The sequence below is a fragment of the Ahaetulla prasina genome, chromosome 1 (assembly GCF_028640845.1).
Source record: "Ahaetulla prasina isolate Xishuangbanna chromosome 1, ASM2864084v1, whole genome shotgun sequence".
Taxonomy (NCBI): Eukaryota; Metazoa; Chordata; class Lepidosauria; order Squamata; family Colubridae; genus Ahaetulla; species Ahaetulla prasina.
This window is the reverse complement of record NC_080539.1, coordinates 72,168,800-72,187,690: the sequence shown is the minus strand read 5'-3', so window position 1 is coordinate 72,187,690 and position 18,891 is coordinate 72,168,800. Positions and strand designations below refer to the sequence as shown.

Here is an 18,891-nt window from a genome sequence, read left to right as displayed (position 1 = left end):
AGTTGCATGTAACCTCCCCAGCAACCTGTCCATGTCCTCGGGAGCCACAGAATCGAACTCATCCCAAATAACCTCAACAAGACGTATCTCTGTCATCTCAGCTGGATTTCTTGCAGATGTTTTATTACCTAACTGCATAACATCATTGAAGACTGATATTACCTAGATTAATAATGAAATATCGGCAAGCAAATCCACTAAAAACTTCACAGTGCAGCCCTGAGCTATAGATATTCTTTTTTATTGGAAATTTAAGTTATCACTGAGCAGATCTCCATCATCATCTGCTAACCAGGAATGGATTATTGATTACCTGGTGCTATTCTGCTGGTAGACAGGAAAATGATCTATAATGTAACATTGTTAGGAAGGGCAATTATAGCTGCCATGAATTGTTACAGCTGGAAACACTGGAGAAAAGTTGGGGTTGAAAGTTACCAATCATAAAATTAGCTGAGGAATGGGGCTGATCTTCAAGTGCAGCACATTTAATATTACTGAACTGACTGCAGAAAGCCTAAAGGCTGCTGGAAACTTGGAATGAAGGCAACTGAGATTTTCTGGTCTGTTTTTATTTATGGGAAGAAATTTAAGATGGTTGGTTGAAACAATGTAACTGGGGTCCCTTTGTAACTCATAACTTCTGCTCTGATGTCAAAAATCAACCAAAGAAGGTGGGTTGAGATTTTTAAGGGTATTTATGCATCCTCAAGGTTTAAGAAACCACCTTTGCCCTTAAAATTTCTAAAAAAATTTAAAAAAAAGGTTGGCTCTGGAAGTTTCAAACAGTATCACAAAATGATCAATTTGACATCCAGGTTTAAATTGTCAACCAAGTCTACTTAGCAACAAAAAAACCCCACATATATTCCTTCAGTGTTGGCTTCATAATTTTTTTGCCTTAAATTAGAACAATGCTTCCATGTATAACCCCCCTTTAATCAAAATATTTTAATACCAGGTGGATTTTACATATCATGGAATTGTCCATGAAATCATACTCTAGAGACATTCTGTGGTATGTATGGCATTTCAGGAAAAAAATGGAATAAAGGAAGAGTATAATTTCATTTTGGGGATGATTTTAAAATATATTGCAATTGCAATACTTAAGACAGGGTTTGCATAGGATCCTACAAGCTGGTCACTTACATTTCAACTTAATATTTTAGGTAAGTCCAGTCCACTAAATCAGTTTATAGTTCAGTGTATTTATGTAAACTGAAACATTTGGGTTAAACACCAGTAAGCCAGCAGGTTGTACAAACCTAGTTTTAAGTGCCTAGTTTTCTGAGAAAACATCCTCATGAATTAAACATTATTCTCAAATAAAAACGTGTTGTTAACCTATTAATCCATCAATCAAAGAAACTTGAAGAATGAAAATTAGGCTTTAAAAAGCTATTAATATAAGCTCTTATAAAAAGTGGAGATAATGTGTGCTATCAGAAAAAAAACATCATTTGCCCCAGATACGTCCATCACTCATCCAAACGGAGAAAAAAAATAAATTCGGGATTTCATACCCGGATGCAAATGGACGCATGCTTCGTGGGCTTTGAAAACGTTGCTTTTCAGCGTACAAGACAACTAGGTGGATGTTAAATGCGATTAGAAAGAATCAAATGAAATGATAATTCGTCCCTTATTAGATAAGAGGCGGCATCATTTCAAAGGGGAGAAGAACAAAGACAGCCCACAGCAACAGCGCCATCAGACGGTGCTGTCGATCTCGGGAGAGGCCCTTTTAAGGCGGACGGAGCGAAGGCCCGAAGGGTTTCGAGATCAGCCTCTATAAAAGAGCCGAGGGAAACGACGGCACTTCCTCTCCGGGCTGCGCAGCTCTCCCTGTCGGAAGGTCACGCCGTGCTCCAGGCTCGTCTCTCCCGCCGTCGATCAAAGTAAGCGGCCTCCTCCGCCCAGAAACGGAAAGGCGAGAATGTGCTCTTCCAATTTCTACATGGAAACGGGCCGGAAAGTCTCGCCTATCTCTCTCCCTCTGGCGCAGTAAAGACCGACGAGGAGACCAGTCATCGTCCCCCACCGCCACCCGCGGGCCACGTGCTTCCCGGCCGCCAGAGTTGCGAGCTGAGCGCCTCGGCCTCCGGGTCTCTTTACCAACGCCCGGGTCTCAGTTCGCGGGGCTCGCCGGTGCTTTAGGCCGCCTGGGTGCGCGACTCGGGTTAATCCACGGCGTGGCCGCGGGTGGTGGTGGGGGGGGGAGGTTGGGCCTAGCCAGGCGGGCAAAGCGCTGTGGCAGTGCGTGCACTGCGCCAGGCCTGCCCGCCCAACCCCCCCCCCCCACGCCAGCCTGCCATGCTTGAGTGTCGAGCCTCGGATTAGCGTCCGACTCACCGGCTTGGTTTACGATTATCCGCCTTGTGGCGAGCAGGGCTAAACCCGTGTCTGGCGCTGCGCCTTCCTCGAGTGCCCCGCGCTCCTCGGCGGTGCAAAAGGGCTGCTTTCATTTCTGTCCCTCGCGAGTTGTAAATAGGTTGGCATCCAGCCTTAACTCAGAGACGCCGCTCTAATGCCTGAAACATACATACATACACACATACATACGCGTGTGTGTGTGTATGTTTCGGGCATTATAAAACACCATCTCTGAGTTAAGGCTGGATGCCAACCTATGGAGAAAAAATAGAATGGAAAATATTATATATTTATATTTATTCTATATGGCCAAGTGTGATTTGACACAAAGGAGTTTGCCTTGGTCCATATGTTCTCAGTGTACATAAAAGAAAAGATAGATAGAAAGAGATAGATTTTATCTAATATTTTGATTGGTGGTTTAACGGCTGGGATTGTCGCTCTTTTCACTCATATCCGTGGACATTTCAGCATGATTAAAATAGGAACCAAAAGAACAAAGAAAAAAAAGTGGAGGTGGGTTCAATGAGGCTTCATTTCAGAGCCTTGATCTCTTTAAACCACAAAATAATCCTGACTAAATCCTGGGGGGGTTGGGGGGAGAATTTAGGATGAAGCAATCACAATGTGTTGGAAGTCAAGTCAACCTAAATCTAGATTTAAGCTGTGCTGATGTAATGGAATGTGTGGATGACCTTGGGGAAAGAGTGAAAGAGATGCTGCTTGTTAGGAAACAATCGGACAAGAGAGGCAGGAAATAAAATAAAATTCAGTAGTTTAATGGTCAGAGAAAGAAATTCAGGAAGGATTGTCCTAGATTCAAGCAATTAAAAGGCAGTTGTGGGAAGTTTGTACATTCTGATTTGCAGATTATGTTCATATGGCCGTACAATAAAGTAGAATTACTTTATCTAATCCTGTTACCTGTCTGGTTTTCCTGGGAGGGCTGACATCTTGTCTGGAACTTGAGATTTCTGATGTTCTGGTTTAGTAAAGGTGTTGTAACAGCTAAAAATGCCATATTCTGCTGTAGCACTATGCTCATTACTAGAAGTAATTTTCTAGGGATCTGGAGGAGATGGGAGAATGAGGAGGGATATGTTTTGTGCAGGAGAGTGCTGCTGCCATCTAGTAGTAGAATATAATAGGTATTACTAGTAGAGGAGGAAGAAGGCATGCCATTTGCCCCCTGCTGAGCCATTCACTTTCTTGTTTTCAGCAATCTGTGGCTATTAAACTAGGGCTGAAATACAAGCCTATCATAGTCTCTGTCCTCCATCTTTAAAGGCAGGCAATGCTAGAGATTTTTCCTGCAGGGTATTTGGCTGTTACAATCCATGATATAGGATGCAACTTTGAGCATTCTGTAAAAAGGTATATGCCTATTACAAAGGATGTTAATTCTTGAGTTGTTTTCCAGATGCCTGAAGAAATCCAGCATGGTGAAGAGGAGGTGGAAACATTTGCCTTCCAGGCAGAGATCGCCCAGCTTATGTCCCTGATCATCAATACTTTTTACTCCAACAAGGAAATCTTTATGCGGGAGATAATTTCCAATGCCTCTGATGTGAGTATAGAAACTTGGAGCTAGGGCAACTTATGTCCCTGATCATCAATACTTTCTACTCCAACAAGGAGATAATTTCCAATGCCTCTGATGTGAGTACAGAGACTTGGAGCTAGGGTAGAGGAAAAGAAGAAGGCAAGAGTGCAGGGAAATTGGGAATACTTGGAGTGGACTGAGTAAAACTAACATTTAAATCACATCTCCTTGTAAGTCCTTTGCCCTGAAGTCTCAAGAGATAGGAGTTAAATCCAACCCATGTAGAAAACACCAGATTGGAAAAAAATATGACAAGTGATCTGGACAACATCGTAGTATGAAACCCAATTATAATAATATATTATGTTCTGATTATTGGAATTCAAAACAGATTTTTTTTTAAAAAAATAGTGAATTTGATTAAAGAACATTATTCCAGATTTAAGGAGTAAATTCTTTACTTTAAGTTCTTTAAGGCATTGTTTCTTAGTTCTTTAAGTTCTTTAAGGCATGTTTTATTTCAATACTGTTGGTAAAAAATTGGCATTGGTAAAAAAAATACATGTAAACAAAAGATGGATTTGGTAAGAAAGGGTGCAGAGTTCTAGTCCTCAATCGGGCTCAGCTTAATGACCAAATGTTAGAAGAGAAATTAGAACTCCCTGTTGCTCCTTAGGTTAGTAATTCTTGTGAGTTCTTTTGCATGGCCGTTTCATATTATATACTTTTTTCTAAAACATAAGCACACTAATATTTGTTTTTGCTTTGATAGTACTAGAAAAGAGAGTTAATTGTAGGTACAATAACTGCAAAAAATATTTGGTGTGTTACTTTTAAAAACAGGGAATTTAGCCCTAATGTTCCATCCTTTGTAATATGAAGGCATAAGGAAACATGGTGGCTTTAGTGTAATGGAAGACAGACCAATTGTGTTGCTGAATGTCTGCCGCTGGGCATAAAATCAAAGCCAAGATCACACAAACCGTCCATCTGTCTCTGTGTTCTGTTCCCATTAGTAGCTAGCTACGTGCTTGAGAATCCCACAAGGCTTCTCAATTTTAGTCTTCACAGACTTATCTCAGGTTGTATAACTTCAGGATCAATACCCATCTGTCCTCTGAAAGTCTTGAATGTAGTTCTGGAATGCTTCAAAAGCTTGCTATTGAATTGTAGTGTTGACTATATTAAATGCAGGGAGAGTAATCGCAATGATCCTATTTTAATTAAAATATCTTTTCATTAAATCAGCATAATTTTACCTTGGCTGTAACCACTTGTCTGTTCTAGCCCTCCCTATTGTTTGAAATATGATTTCCATCTTTCAGTGTAAAGACAAGCCCATTAGGGACATATTACCTAAGACTCCCCTCTCTCTTTCCTATTTTTGTTTTACAAGTAGCTGTGTATCAGCTGCCCTCTCTGCCATGCTTCTGTAAATGTGAACATGGCTTTAATTGAGTGATAATTACCGGAGAACCCTGGTGAATTCCTTTAAGACAAGATCATCACCTCATTTTATGGTTGCAGATTTCACAATTTCAAGTCCATGCATGTTTTTTTTTGTTTGACACTTACTGAGATCATCTAATTCATTGTACTATATGAGAGGAGGTGAGGCATTTGCCATGTCTGATTGTTTTTTATTCCAAAGCAAAATATATCTCTAAATTCTTTGATTAAATTATGAAGTACAGGAGAATATCAGCCTTAACTTTCAAGAAAGCAACAATATGGTGTCCCCCTTTGTTTCAAGAACCTAATAAAGCAGAGCTAGATTATGATCATACACTCAGTGACTAAGAATGAGCACCTTTGAATTCAAAGGGTTTCCCTTCTGAATGGGAATTAAAATTGTATGAAGAAATATGTATTTTTCTTACCAGAAATTTTGTCTAGAGTAAGTACATGAGTCCTTGTGCTGTTCGCAACAGACATATGCTTTAGAGTAGGTTTGTGGGGGGGTCTTTTTAAGGTTTAAAACAGATCTTTTGTTTCCGGGACTTCATTTCTTTAAAACTAGAGGTAATACAGATCCTTGAATAATGGTTGAAGCTTGACAGAATCCACAAAACTTACAACGTTTAACCTTCTAGGCTTTGGACAAGATCCGCTATGAGAGTCTAACAGATCCCTCAAAGCTGGAAAGTGGCAAGGAGTTGAAAATAGATATCATCCCCAATCCTCATGACCGTACCCTTACATTGGTGGACACTGGCATTGGAATGACAAAGGCAGACCTTGTCAATAATCTGGGAACTATTGCCAAGTCTGGCACAAAAGCCTTCATGGAAGCATTGCAGGTGAGTGGTTTCAGTCTAGACTTTTGGTAATGCTTAGGGTCTTCACATGGCTATGAAGTTCTGACATCAAAGTTCCCTCAAAGCGTGGTCAATTTGTCATAAACATGTATATCCTCAAAATTGAGTGGTGCATGATCTAGAGGTGAAGATGCCTCCCAATTGGAAGGTTGAGAGTTCAATCCTAGCAGCGACAGATGTTTCTCTATCAGGCATAAAGAGAAAATATCGGGTGAGGAAGGGCATCCAGCCAGTAAATGCTCAGCTTCATTTAGTTGCCCTGATTCCCCTCTGATAAAAGGAATTAGTTTAAAAATGTATAACTTCAAACTTGGTGATCACCTGAATTCCTTTCGTGATGGATGTGTCTTCTGTAGATAGAAACTAACTATTTGTAGAAGGGCATTTGCTGAAAAAGACAAAATTGTCTGATGAGGATTGTCAGAGGTTCATATCTATAGAGTAGAGGCCAAACTAGCAGGAGCATCAAAATAAGAGTCTAAGTAACTAGCAAAAAAAGAAGTGAATAAGCTAATTCACCTTAAGCAAAATAAAATTATGGACATGATTTATTCTACTGGAAAGGGGTTCTTGGATCCCTTTGAGATACTGCTTGTCTTGTTTGTGTACTTCACCAAGGCATTTCCATGAAATTTGCTTTAAAAATAAATAAGGCATGACCTAAGAATCTAGTGATGGCGTGGAGTCTGTGAAATAGTTATAGGGGTATCAGCTGCCCAGAGTCATGTATGTGAAGAAGGTGGCTAAGCAAATTGAATAAATAAAATCAAAACCAAACATTACAAAATATGGAATCCTATGTCTAAGATGTGCTTTCTATATGCATAATATGTAGTCGGAGTTATACCCCATTCTTAACTTGGCGATGCTAAATTTAGCATAAGGTTTTAGCTGAGCTGAATTCCCAATGGATAAAACATGCTTTTGTGGCTATGTCAAAACCTGTGTTTGTAATCTGGTATGGTAGATACTATAAGTTATTGTTGCCTGTTATACATGTTGCATCCCTTGTTTTTTAGGCTGGCGCAGACATCTCCATGATTGGGCAGTTTGGTGTGGGGTTTTATTCTGCTTACCTTGTGGCTGAGAAGGTTGTGGTCATCACCAAGCACAATGATGATGAGCAATATGCTTGGGAGTCATCTGCAGGAGGCTCCTTCACTGTTCGGACTGATCATGGTACATCGTGATTTGTGCTTTTGGAAAACATTTGCCACCTAAAGAGGGATGGGAGACAAAGGAGGAAGAGGTTTAACCAGGGCTCGTAGTTGCTTTGAAGTAGCAGGCAGATTATGACAGCCTGTTCATTACTTGCTGTACCATTCATTCTGAATGGTGCTAAGGAACAGTGATGGAGTGGTCAATGTTAGAGGGTGGGATATCTTTAATATTTTAAAAAATGGGTTGGTCTGCATTTTTATTGTCCTTAAGACAAACTTAATGCATAAAGTGATAGACATGATTCCACATTATTACTAGATTAAAATGGGTATACCTGAACTGAAGCCACAGCTTTTTCCTGTATCTTATTGGATACGATATGGTTACACAGTGGCTTGCTTATTAGCATTGCGGGGCATACCTCTAACTGAAATCTTCGTATGCCTCCAGAAATTACATTTCATTTTGGATACCTTTACTCTTTTTTTTCTTTTTCATTCCCATTGTTAATTACTTTTTTTGCAGCAGCATCCCCCCCCCCTTGTGCTTTTCAGGAGGATTTCTTTTAAAATACAGACTATATTTTTAGAAAATTATACTTTGCAGTGTGTATATTTGGCAGGAGGGAGATCTTTGGAGCAGATAGTAATGTTGGCTTTTGCTAGAAACGCTCCCATTTTTAAGTTCTGACCTGGATTGCTTAGTTTAGATTCAAGAGTAAATAGCGCAGGTCTCAAAACTCAATGCTGTATCTGACCCTGGTAAAATGGCTCTCTGCCTGTTCTAGGTGAACCAATCGGCCGAGGCACCAAAGTGATCTTGTACCTAAAGGAGGATCAGACAGAATATCTGGAGGAGCGCCGTATCAAGGAAGTTGTGAAGAAGCACTCACAGTTCATCGGATACCCCATCACCCTCTATGTATGTATTGTGGACCAACAGGTCTGATAATAAATATCCTTGCTGCTTTTTTAGCTCTTTGCTACAGCCAATTTTACATTTGTGCTTCTGGGGAAGTACTTTCTGAACACCCCCAAGGTTGAGAATCTCTTTCACCACATTCCCAAAATACGTTTTGAAAGTAAGTGTAAAAAGAACAGTGATTAATCTTGGGGAGGATGATCAGAATGGTGAAAGGTCTTTCAGCCATGTTTTTTGAAAAACGGTTGAAGAGTTTTGCCTGGAGAAAAAGAGGAAAGAAGAAAAGAGGTAATGGTCTTTAGAGATCTGAAGGGCTACCCTGCACACAGAGCAAGCAGATTTAGTCACTCTCTTTGTAAAAAAACAGAAGTGGAAACAATGGGTGAGAATTGGAGAGAAGCAGGTTTTGGCTAAAGTGTTGAAGAGGCATCCTAATGCTAATACAAAGAGTTACAGATAGTCCTTGACTTAACAATCATTTGATCAGCACTTAGCTTGCCTTCTTCCAACACGCAAATGCATTCAGACAATCGCAAGATACGTTTTCTGAGCTTGGACAGGTATAACTTGATACCTTAGGGGTAAATGTGACATTTCCAGATTTAATCAAATATGGCCAATATTATAACAAACCTGATGAAGTCAAAACGATGGCATACACAGTGATGTCATCATGCATGTGTTGTCATCCCAGACCCCACACGTACTGTTCCAGAGCATCTTGCATGATCTTGTAACATAGAATTCTCCTTTTTATTATAATTAATACACCATAAATAATTATAATTAATATACCATAAAAGCACCTTTGGGTCAACCATGACCTGGATGACTCAGAGTCTCCATAGACACCATAAATATATGAGGTAGTCCTCTACTTGCGACCACAATGAAGCCCAGAATGTACGTTGTTAAGTGAAAAATTTGTTAAATGAGTTTGCTCCATTTTATGACTACTTGCCAGATTTGTAAGCGAATCACTGCAGTTCTTAAATTAGTAACAGGGTTAAGTGAATCTGGTTGCCCCATTGACTTTGCTTGTCAAAAGATCACAAAAAGTTGATCACATGACCTTGGGATACAGCAACGGCCGTAAGTATGAGTCAGTTGTCAAGCATCCAAATGTAAACCACATGTCCACAGGGATGCTGCCATGGTCATAAGTGGGAACAATGGTCACAAATCACTTTTTTTCAGTGCCATTGTAACTTTGTACAGTCACTAAATGAACTGTTATAAGTCGAGGACGACCTGTACATTATCCATTCCCAATTGTTCTGAAAGGCTAAAACAGAAATGTATTAAAAACTGTGCTTTGGTTTAATGGCAAATAAAGAAGGGTAAAAACTATGCTACTTCATGAAGTTACAGACAGGTGTTAACGCTCAAGTGCTCAAAAGCATTGTTTTCTTTTGAATCCGAAGTTGGACTCTCTCACAGCATAAATCCTCAAAGATCTCTTAGAAAATAAGCTTGGAGCTCCTGAACTGTCCTAAGGAAAGGACTTGTCTCATTTTCTGAGTGCTTGCAGTAGACTTGATGCGAAGGATGCTGTATCTGCCCCTCCCTTATTTTATCTGGCAGACCTTAGTAACGCCTGTCCTTGCCTTTGCAGCTAGAAAAGGAGCGGGACAAGGAGATCAGCGACGATGAGGCGGAGGAGGAGGAGGAGAAGAAAGCTGAGAAGGAAGAGGAAGCCCCCAAAGATGAAGAGAAGCCCAAGATTGAGGATGTGGGTTCGGATGAGGAGGAGGAGGAAAGCGGCAAGAGCAAAAAGAAGACCAAGAAGATCAAAGAGAAGTATATTGACCACGAGGAGCTGAACAAGACCAAGCCTATCTGGACCCGCAACCCTGATGATATCACCCAGGAGGAATATGGCGAGTTCTACAAGAGCCTCACTAATGACTGGGAAGACCACTTGGCGGTCAAGGTGAGCGACTCGGGCGATGAGAGGCAGAACTGATCTGGATGTCTGCCTAAGCAAAAGGTCTTTCGCAGTCAGCAAAGAGAGGTCCACATGGCAGCTGATGGGCTTCTTTAGAACTGACCATGCTTAATGTTACTGTTTGCAGCTGCCTGGTAGATAGAGAGCCCTGAATCTTGACACGTTGCTTTGCTTGTTACAGAATATCTTTCACATTTTTTTCCTATTAACGCAGCTACAGAACTTTCAGCTTCTCTTTTCTTCCGTCTGCTTTCTCTGACTGTTGCAGCAGAGAATATTTCAAGGTGTTCCTTAACTGTTGACTTAAATGTTCTGTGATGAGAGTGTTAAAGGCAGCTCACCCCGCGAAGGAAAAACTTTGGTGTCCCCCCCCCCCCCCAGTGCTTCTGTTCATGTCTGGCATGAAAAATAAGGAGTAAATATAAGAGCCTGCCTCAAGATTAGGTGAATGGAAATAATGGGAACTGCAGCACCGTGTATGTTATTGTCCCTCGTGTCAGTTTTTCCGTAATGTGATATTTAGTATAAGCGCTTCAAGTCGGGAGGTGTGGGCAGAGGAGAGAATGAGACTTCCTCTCTTTTACTTGCTTTGCCCTGTTAATGTCAAATTTAGAAGGTAATATTGAAAATGAGGTCTCTCTCTGGTAGTTGCTTTCCGTATGTGAGCAAGATTCTGTCCTTTTCTGACCTTCAGGAAGAGTTGGGAGTTTTCTGCTAGTGTACATAGAATTTTTTCTGACACAAGTTTGTGTCAAAAATCATATTTTTTATTTCAGGAGATTTTGTCACAAATGTCTTTCCAGTTTAGGGCAAAGGCCAGAATGCAACAGCTGAAGCAATTTCTCAATTTGCCCAATTAATGGCTGGATTGAGAGAGCTACACTGGTTTCCATTTAGCTTTGGGTGATTCAAAGTCCGGGTTCTTTAAAACCTTACATTACGCTGGACCTGCATATCTGTGGAACCATTTTCTCCCACAGTTTTTGCCAAGATCTGGGGAGAGCACCCTTCAAGTCTCTTCACATGGCCATAATTGGGGGGACACGCTGTTTCTAGTGTTGCCCCTCTCTTTTGGAGGAGTGCACAGCCCGAGGTCAAATCAGTAACAACCCTGCTAGCATCCAGGAAAAAGCTGCCGAGAGCTGGCTGTTCTAGAAAGCCTTTGGGAAATGATGGTGATAATTGTCATAATTGCATTGCCCCTAGGGTGCTAATGGATAGGACGGTTTGCTGATGTTAGCGGTAATGAGTTTTGCAGCATTTCCTTTGTTCTCTATGTTTTATTTTTGTGTTATCAGTAAGCCACTTAAAACCATTTTTGGATCAGAGCAGCAAATACGTTGCAGAAAGGGAAGAACAAAATGTTTTTTATGGTCAAGGATGGCTCGCTTCTAAGCAGATGTTAGTCAAATGGAAATTAGTCAGGGGCTCACGGGCTTGTTTGTTCTTCCCAATCTTCCCAGCATTTCTCTGTGGAGGGGCAGTTGGAGTTCCGGGCGCTCCTCTTCATCCCCCGTCGCGCTCCGTTTGACCTTTTTGAAAACAAGAAGAAAAAGAACAACATCAAACTCTACGTCAGGAGGGTCTTTATCATGGACAGCTGTGATGAACTCATCCCAGAATATTTGAGTAAGTCCTGCAGCCTTCCTGCACTTTTTCAACTAGAATGACAAGTTGCTTAATTAGTCTTTGGCTGGCTAATCTGCATTTACAATCATCCTCTTCCCACAACATGCTTCATTCAGTCCCCCACAAATCCAGTCAAAACTGGTCTTGGCAACAGACAATGACAATAATCAGGCATTTGGGAATATAGGTAGTCCTCGTCTTATGACAACAATGGAGCTCAAAATTTCTGTTGCTAAGTGAGACAGTGGCTAGGTGGCTTTTGCCCCATTTTGCATCCTTTCTTGCCACAGTTGTTAAGTGAACCACTGCAGTTGTTAAGTTAGTCACACAATTCTTAAGTGAATCTGGCTTCTCCATTGGCTTTGCTTGTCAGAAGGTTGCAAAAGATGACCACATGACCCCTGAGACACTATAATCATAAATATGAACCAGGTGCCAAGTGTCTGAATTTTGATCAGGTGACCATTGGGGGAGGGTGCTACAACGGCTGTAAGGGTGAAAAATTTCATAAGTCGCTTTTTTCAGTGTAACTTTGAACCGTCACTAAATGAACTGTTGTAAGTCTAAGACTACCTGTGTGCTTTTTCCAGGCCTAGTGCACCGTGAGGATTTGCACCAAGAAAGCACTGGTGAGACTTAATGGCACTGCTGCCTCATTCCTCATCAGCCATGGAAGCAGCAGAAAGTGCTGTAGGCCAGGGGTCTCCAACCTTGGCAACTTTAAGCCTGGAGGACTTCAACTCCCAGAATTCCCCAGCCAGCTTTGCTGGGAATTCTGAGAGTTGAAGTCCTCCAGGCTTAAAGTTGCCAAGGTTGGAGACCCCTGCTGTAGGCAGTTAAGTGTTGGGGAGTTGTGCCCTGGCAATGAGCTGTGTAATAGGAAGTCTTCCTTTTTTCAGCCATTCTTTCTCAATTTCTTCATTTGCTTGGAGAACTAGGTATGAAAACTGGTCTTTGGTGTGGGTTCAAATATTTGCCCTATTGTGGCTATTTGGGGCTGTATTTAGCTTCCCCAAGTGTTAACTACATGGGTCAGTTAATCCCTTTTTTGCAGTTCCCATGACACACTAACCCTCCTCCCCAACTCAAATCATGTTGTGGTAATAGGGTTTATGCCTGGGCCCCATTAGATTAGAACTAGAACTAGACACCACAACTGTCAAAACAACTATAGGTTACAACTTACAACACTTCATTTATTGGCTTCAAAGTTACAACGGCACTGAAAAAAGTGACTTATGACCATTTTTCACACTTATGAATGTTGTGGGTGGTCATGTGATCAAAATTCAAATGCTTTGCCATTGATTTACATTTGTGATGGTAGCAGTGTCTTGGGGACATGTGATCACCTTTTGTGACCGTCTGGCAAACAAAGTCAATGGGGAAACAAACCAGATTCACTTAACAACCGTGTTACTAACTTAACAACTGCAGTGATTCTCTTAACAGGTGGCAAAGGTCGTAAAATGGAGCAAAACTCATCAGAATTTTTGGGCTCAATTATGATTGTAAGTTTAGGACTGCCTGTACCGTACAAGGTTGGTGGAGTTACAGTGGGCTGTGTTTGACCTGTTAGGTCATCTTTGCTGTAAAACAGAGGCCATCTTAGTAACAGTGATATAGTTCATCCAAAATCTGGGTTTTGCAATTCCGGTGTCCTACTATTAAACTGCAGTCACTTCTTCCACCAGCCCAGAGTTCTCTATATTGTATCATGTTTTCGTGTGATAGAACTGACAAGAGCAGGGAAAGGGCTGATTAGTTGAAGGGAGACAAAAAGGAGATTGGTTTCCTTTGCACATTCCTGTTTAACCACTATTCCTTCTCAAAAAATTGAAGCATAGATCCCTGAATTCCTTTCGTTTAAAAACAGGTTTAGTGGGATGGGATAGATGAATGATCTGGCCTAACCTCTTTCCCAGTATCCGTCTCTGTGCAACAAATGTCATAAGTAGCTTTGCTCTATAGGAGAAAGGAAGACATGTGGTGTGGTCATTTTTAAACTTCCATCAATCTTAGTCAGCTTGGCCAATGCAAAGGGACTGGGAGTGATTTAGAACAATTGGAATGCATTGCATGGCTTCCTCTGTAGGGATATAGGAAATGCCTTGGGAAGAAATAGGTCCAGGTGAACGGACCTAGGAGAATGAAAGCTGACAGTAAATCTAGGTGGAACAGAGCAAAAACCCTTTGCAAGTTTCTATAGTGCATCATTGTTGGATGGGAAAGAGCTCTTCACTTTAGCACATTAACTCGATTAGACATGAAACATGAACAAAATGCACTTTAGAAGAGGGGACAATAAATATATGCATGGTATTTATACACATTCTCTTTCATCCTCTGATTATTGTAGGAGTTTAAAAAACGTTCATCAATCTGTCCTTATCCAGATTACATCACTGCTGCAGCTGTTTCCCCACCTCCCTAATTTTGTTTATTTCTCTTATAAACACAGACTTTATTCGAGGTGTAGTAGATTCTGAAGATCTGCCTTTGAACATCTCTCGTGAAATGCTGCAGCAAAGTAAGATTCTCAAAGTGATTCGCAAGAACATTGTCAAGAAATGTCTGGAACTTTTTGCAGAGTTGGCCGAAGACAAAGAGAATTATAAAAAATTCTATGAGGCCTTTTCCAAAAATCTGAAGGTGAGCATTTTGCTCCATCCATTTGGTAGCACAACAATTCAAATATTTTTTTAGTTTGTTTCCTAACTTAGCTAGTTATTGAATTATGCTAAGCTATTTAAGTAGATATACTGGTTTAAAAAAAATCCTTTTGTTTTTTACATTTTAAAAAAAGGATTTATAATCGTCTCCAGCTTTTTGGTTCATTTCCATACTTAAATGAAAATTTTTAGTTTCAAGATTTGTCTTTTTAGTTTAGATTGCTCTGTTGCAATGGGGGTGGAGAATTTGTATAAATCCTGATATATAAATACATAAAAACTCATTCACTTTCAGCTGGGGATCCATGAAGATTCTGCCAACCGGAAACGTCTCTCAGAGCTCTTGCGCTATCACACTTCTCATTCTGGAGATGAGATGAACTCTCTAACAGAGTATGTGTCCCGAATGAAGGAGAACCAGAAGAACATTTATTACATCACAGGTGAGTGACAGTTCATTGGCCCTGACTGAACATACCACATGGCAGGAATGCTGTCTGCCCTGAACTGCCATCTTCTTATTCTTGATCTGAGACTTACATTGAATTTTCTAGGTTCTTTGGAAGCCTGTATTACCATCTGTACTGAAATATTGCCTTCCCTAGCTCTTATGAAGTGGCGTGGGAGGGCTGGGCTCATTCTCTAAACTGTAGGGTTGCAGAGACCTGACCTGAAAATCTCTTAAGCAGTTGTTTTAATTTACGTGTTTAAGAAAGTAGGCTTTTGAGAAGGGCTTGTGAATATTCATATTTTCATCCTACAAATTCGATATGCCATAGTCAAGTTTCAAAGCTGCCTCCTTTTTCAATGCATTGTTAAAAATGGTGATTCACTACCAGAATCTCCTTAAATTATGTTATGTTATGTTATGTAATACATGCAGATTAAAATATGCAGAATTAATGCCCATAATAGAAAATGAAATTTGCATTCCAAAATCCTAGGGTTTTCTGCAGTTGGTTTACTCTGTGCTGAAATACTGGCTTCACACAACAGTGGATATGAAACTGTCTTTTTTCAGTGTATTGCTTAAAGTTACAAATACCTTTTAAACTTCTACAGCATCCAGTTTTGTTATGAATTATTGATTCTATGGGTATTTCAAAGAAATATTACAGAAATATGTTAAAATAGTAAATAGAAAAGTAAATGAAATAAGGAAAAGCGGTAGGATAGGAGCAGTTGATTAGAATACGATTTGGGGTTTTTAATAACCAGCATATTGAGAGAACCAATGCACTGACACCATGCCCTTTTATGGAAGTTAATATCTAAAAGGGAACTGTGCTGTGATATTATTGGGGGTCCAATTGTGTAACTGGAGGTTTACCACTTCCACCTCTCTGGTACTACAGGAGAGAGCAAAGAACAAGTGGCCAATTCTGCCTTTGTGGAACGTGTGAGAAAGCGCGGTTTTGAGGTGATATACATGACGGAGCCCATTGATGAGTATAGTGTTCAACAACTGAAGGAGTTTGACGGGAAGACATTAGTATCAGTCACCAAGGAAGGCCTGGAACTGCCAGAAGATGAAGATGAAAAGAAAAAGATGGAGGAGAACAAATCTAAATTTGAGAATCTTTGCAAATTAATGAAGGAAATACTGGAGAAGAAGGTTGAAAAGGTGAGATTGTCATGTTGTTGTTGCCCTTTATGGTTGTTGGGGGCATTGATGTCATTGTGGTTGTTGGGAGTGTACCTGTGCCCCCATCACACATGGTTGAAGTGCCACGACTTACAATTTGGCTTATCCTTCTAGGTGACGGTTTCAAACCGGCTCGTCTCTTCCCCCTGTTGTATTGTCACCAGCACCTACGGCTGGACAGCCAACATGGAACGTATCATGAAGGCCCAGGCGTTACGAGATAACTCTACTATGGGCTACATGATGGCCAAGAAGCATCTGGAGATAAATCCCGATCACCCCATTGTAGAGACTTTGCGTCAAAAGGCTGAAGCAGACAAAAATGACAAGGCTGTCAAGGATCTAGTGGTACTTCTCTTCGAGACAGCATTACTTTCCTCGGGTTTCTCCTTGGAGGATCCACAGACCCACTCTAATCGAATCTATAGAATGATCAAGCTGGGATTAGGTGAGTTGCTGAAATCTCCTCAGGAATTTGATACTTTTTATTATCTGAAGAGGGAAAACTTGCCTAGTGACTGCTTCACAATATTAGTATTTTGCCCTGATGTTTTCACCCCAGAATAGGATATGTGGCAAAATAAATAGTGGATATTTGGCTTCAGCGAAAACATACCTTTTTGATTTGGGTAACAGTATTCCTGGAAATCTTCCCATAAATTTGTATTAACCTTTTAACAAGAAGAAATGTGTCCTGAGAGGGTAAAGTAAACTACATGGGGTGGTCCACATAGCACTGCAGTCTTTCACATTGGCTGGTTATGGGTAAAGACACGAAGCACTGCCTGGAATCAGATACCAAACTCTGAAGCACCAAGAAAATATTTGTAGCCCTGATGCAAACTGGCAGGTTGAAAGATCAGGTGTTCACATACTCAGTAGGAGCGAGCGCCCTGCCTCAGATTCATTACACATGCACACACATTGCGGTACACTTACCTACAATAAGGTGAAACCATTTGCCCACCTTCATGCTTAAATTTTAAAATAAACTTTGGTGCGTAAATATGGTTTATTCACATCTCTAACATTTAAGTTATAACCATATAGATATCCATAGTGGGGTTTAGAGTTTTAGTATATTTGTATACCTTTAGCCATACTAAGGTCATGGATGTGTAGCACTATTTCTAATCGGGCATGGCCTAAATACTCAATACTTTTCTCCTAGGAATTGATGAAGAAGAAGTTCCTGTTGAAGAATCCACTTCTACTGTATCTGAAGAGATCCCTCCCCTGGAAGGAGACGAAGATGCATCACGCATGGAGGAGGTGGATTAAAGAGGGGGGGCTGATCTTCCCTCTTTCCTGCCTCCCTCTTTCCCTGTGCCATCACCTTGCTCAGGAACCCTGGCAGTACTAACTGCACCCTCAAGATGGTCTTTGTGTCTTTTATAAATGGTATCTAACGTGGCAGGCAGCCTTCCACATTTATTTGGTCTGTCTGCTTGTTCAAAAATGCTGCTTTAGGGGAAAAGGGTCAGTCTAATTGTTCAAAGGGTTTTTGCTCCCCTGTCCATGAAGATTTTGTTCTAGTTTTAGCTTGACCGCCAAACATCCATCCCACTATAGCTAAAGTAAACACCCAGAGAATGTCCTTCCCACTAATATAGCAGTGAGACTCCCCCTCCCCCCTCAATCTCTTGCTGCTGCCTGTTGTCTTGAGAAAGCAGGGATTTGCAATCTTGTTCACTGTGTTTGGTTTTGTTCTACTGGAATTAAAATAAAGAAGAATATGGTTTACAATGAAATGGGCTTGTTGATTTCATTATTATGGTCAATCACACAGTCAGCCAGATGTTTAGACTGGATTTGGCACTGTTTTCAAGGAACTTAGGAAGGGCAGATGCTGTTTGATGGTATTGAAAGGTATTGTTGCAGGATGTAAACTCTTCCAAATAAAGATGCCTTTTGCAGTTGATGGATGGTGCTGATGATGTTCAAGTGGTGTTCCAGACCCTTTGTGATTTCACCCAAGGCATCTATTACTATTGACTTTCTTTTGCCAGTCATGCTACTTCTATTTGCAGGTCTTTATGATTGTCTCCAGTTCTTTCTGATCTATTCTGCTGTCTCCAGGTCAGTGTTCACTATTACCACTCCACTATCAAAAGACACTTTTGTATCTTTCCTTATCAACGGTTGTTGTCTTGGGTGTCATATGGCAGATGCTTGTCTGCTTGAATTCTAAAACCCCAGAGCACTACAGTTTCTTCATTTTCTATTTTGTGGTCCCACCAGTTCTTCTTTGCAGGAAAATGGTATTTCATGCAGACATTCCAACACACCAATGTTGCTATTTTGGCGTGTCATTATTTATAGCCAGTTTGTGTGATTTTCTTGCAGCAGCTCACTAGGTGGTGATCTATTTCTTCAGTTTCTTCAAGGAGGGAGCATTGGTGTCTTAATTCTGGCATTGCATGCATTTGTGCTTAAGGCTTGGTTTTGTAAAGCCAGAATTAGCCTGTTTCTTTCTTCATCATAACTGCTTTTAGCCATTACCAGGTCTTGTTATTTGCTTTGCCTGCTATTTTTTTATGTGTTGGCCATGTAATACTTTACCTTGCCATGTCTTTTGCTATTCTTCATTTGATCTTTCTTCTAATCTAGTTTGGTCTCTGGTATTCAGTCAGCCTTCGTTGTGTACTAGCTTCAATGCATCTTTTTTAGTGTTCTTC

At 40.7% G+C, this 18,891-nt stretch overlaps 1 protein-coding gene across 2 annotated transcripts; it reads left to right on the top strand.

Moving 5' to 3' along the window:
• Nucleotides 1-1,743: 1,743 nt before the first annotated feature.
• HSP90AB1 (heat shock protein 90 alpha family class B member 1) lies at nt 1,744-17,964 on the top strand. 2 transcript variants are annotated; one of them, XM_058188690.1, is made up of 12 exons: nt 1,744-1,901; nt 3,797-3,943; nt 6,013-6,219; nt 7,257-7,416; nt 8,186-8,319; nt 9,935-10,252; nt 11,731-11,896; nt 14,358-14,548; nt 14,864-15,011; nt 15,924-16,192; nt 16,328-16,661; nt 17,385-17,964. In XM_058188690.1, exons 2-12 carry the CDS (start codon nt 3,797-3,799, stop codon nt 17,492-17,494), a joined length of 2,184 nt encoding a protein of 727 aa, XP_058044673.1. In that variant the 5' UTR covers nt 1,744-1,901; the 3' UTR covers nt 17,495-17,964. The 2 variants fall into 2 exon arrangements, with proteins under 2 accessions (XP_058044673.1, XP_058044760.1); XM_058188777.1 differs by lacking the exon at nt 1,744-1,901 and having other exon boundaries at nt 3,905-4,035.
• The last annotated feature ends 927 nt before the right edge of the window (nt 17,965-18,891 follow it).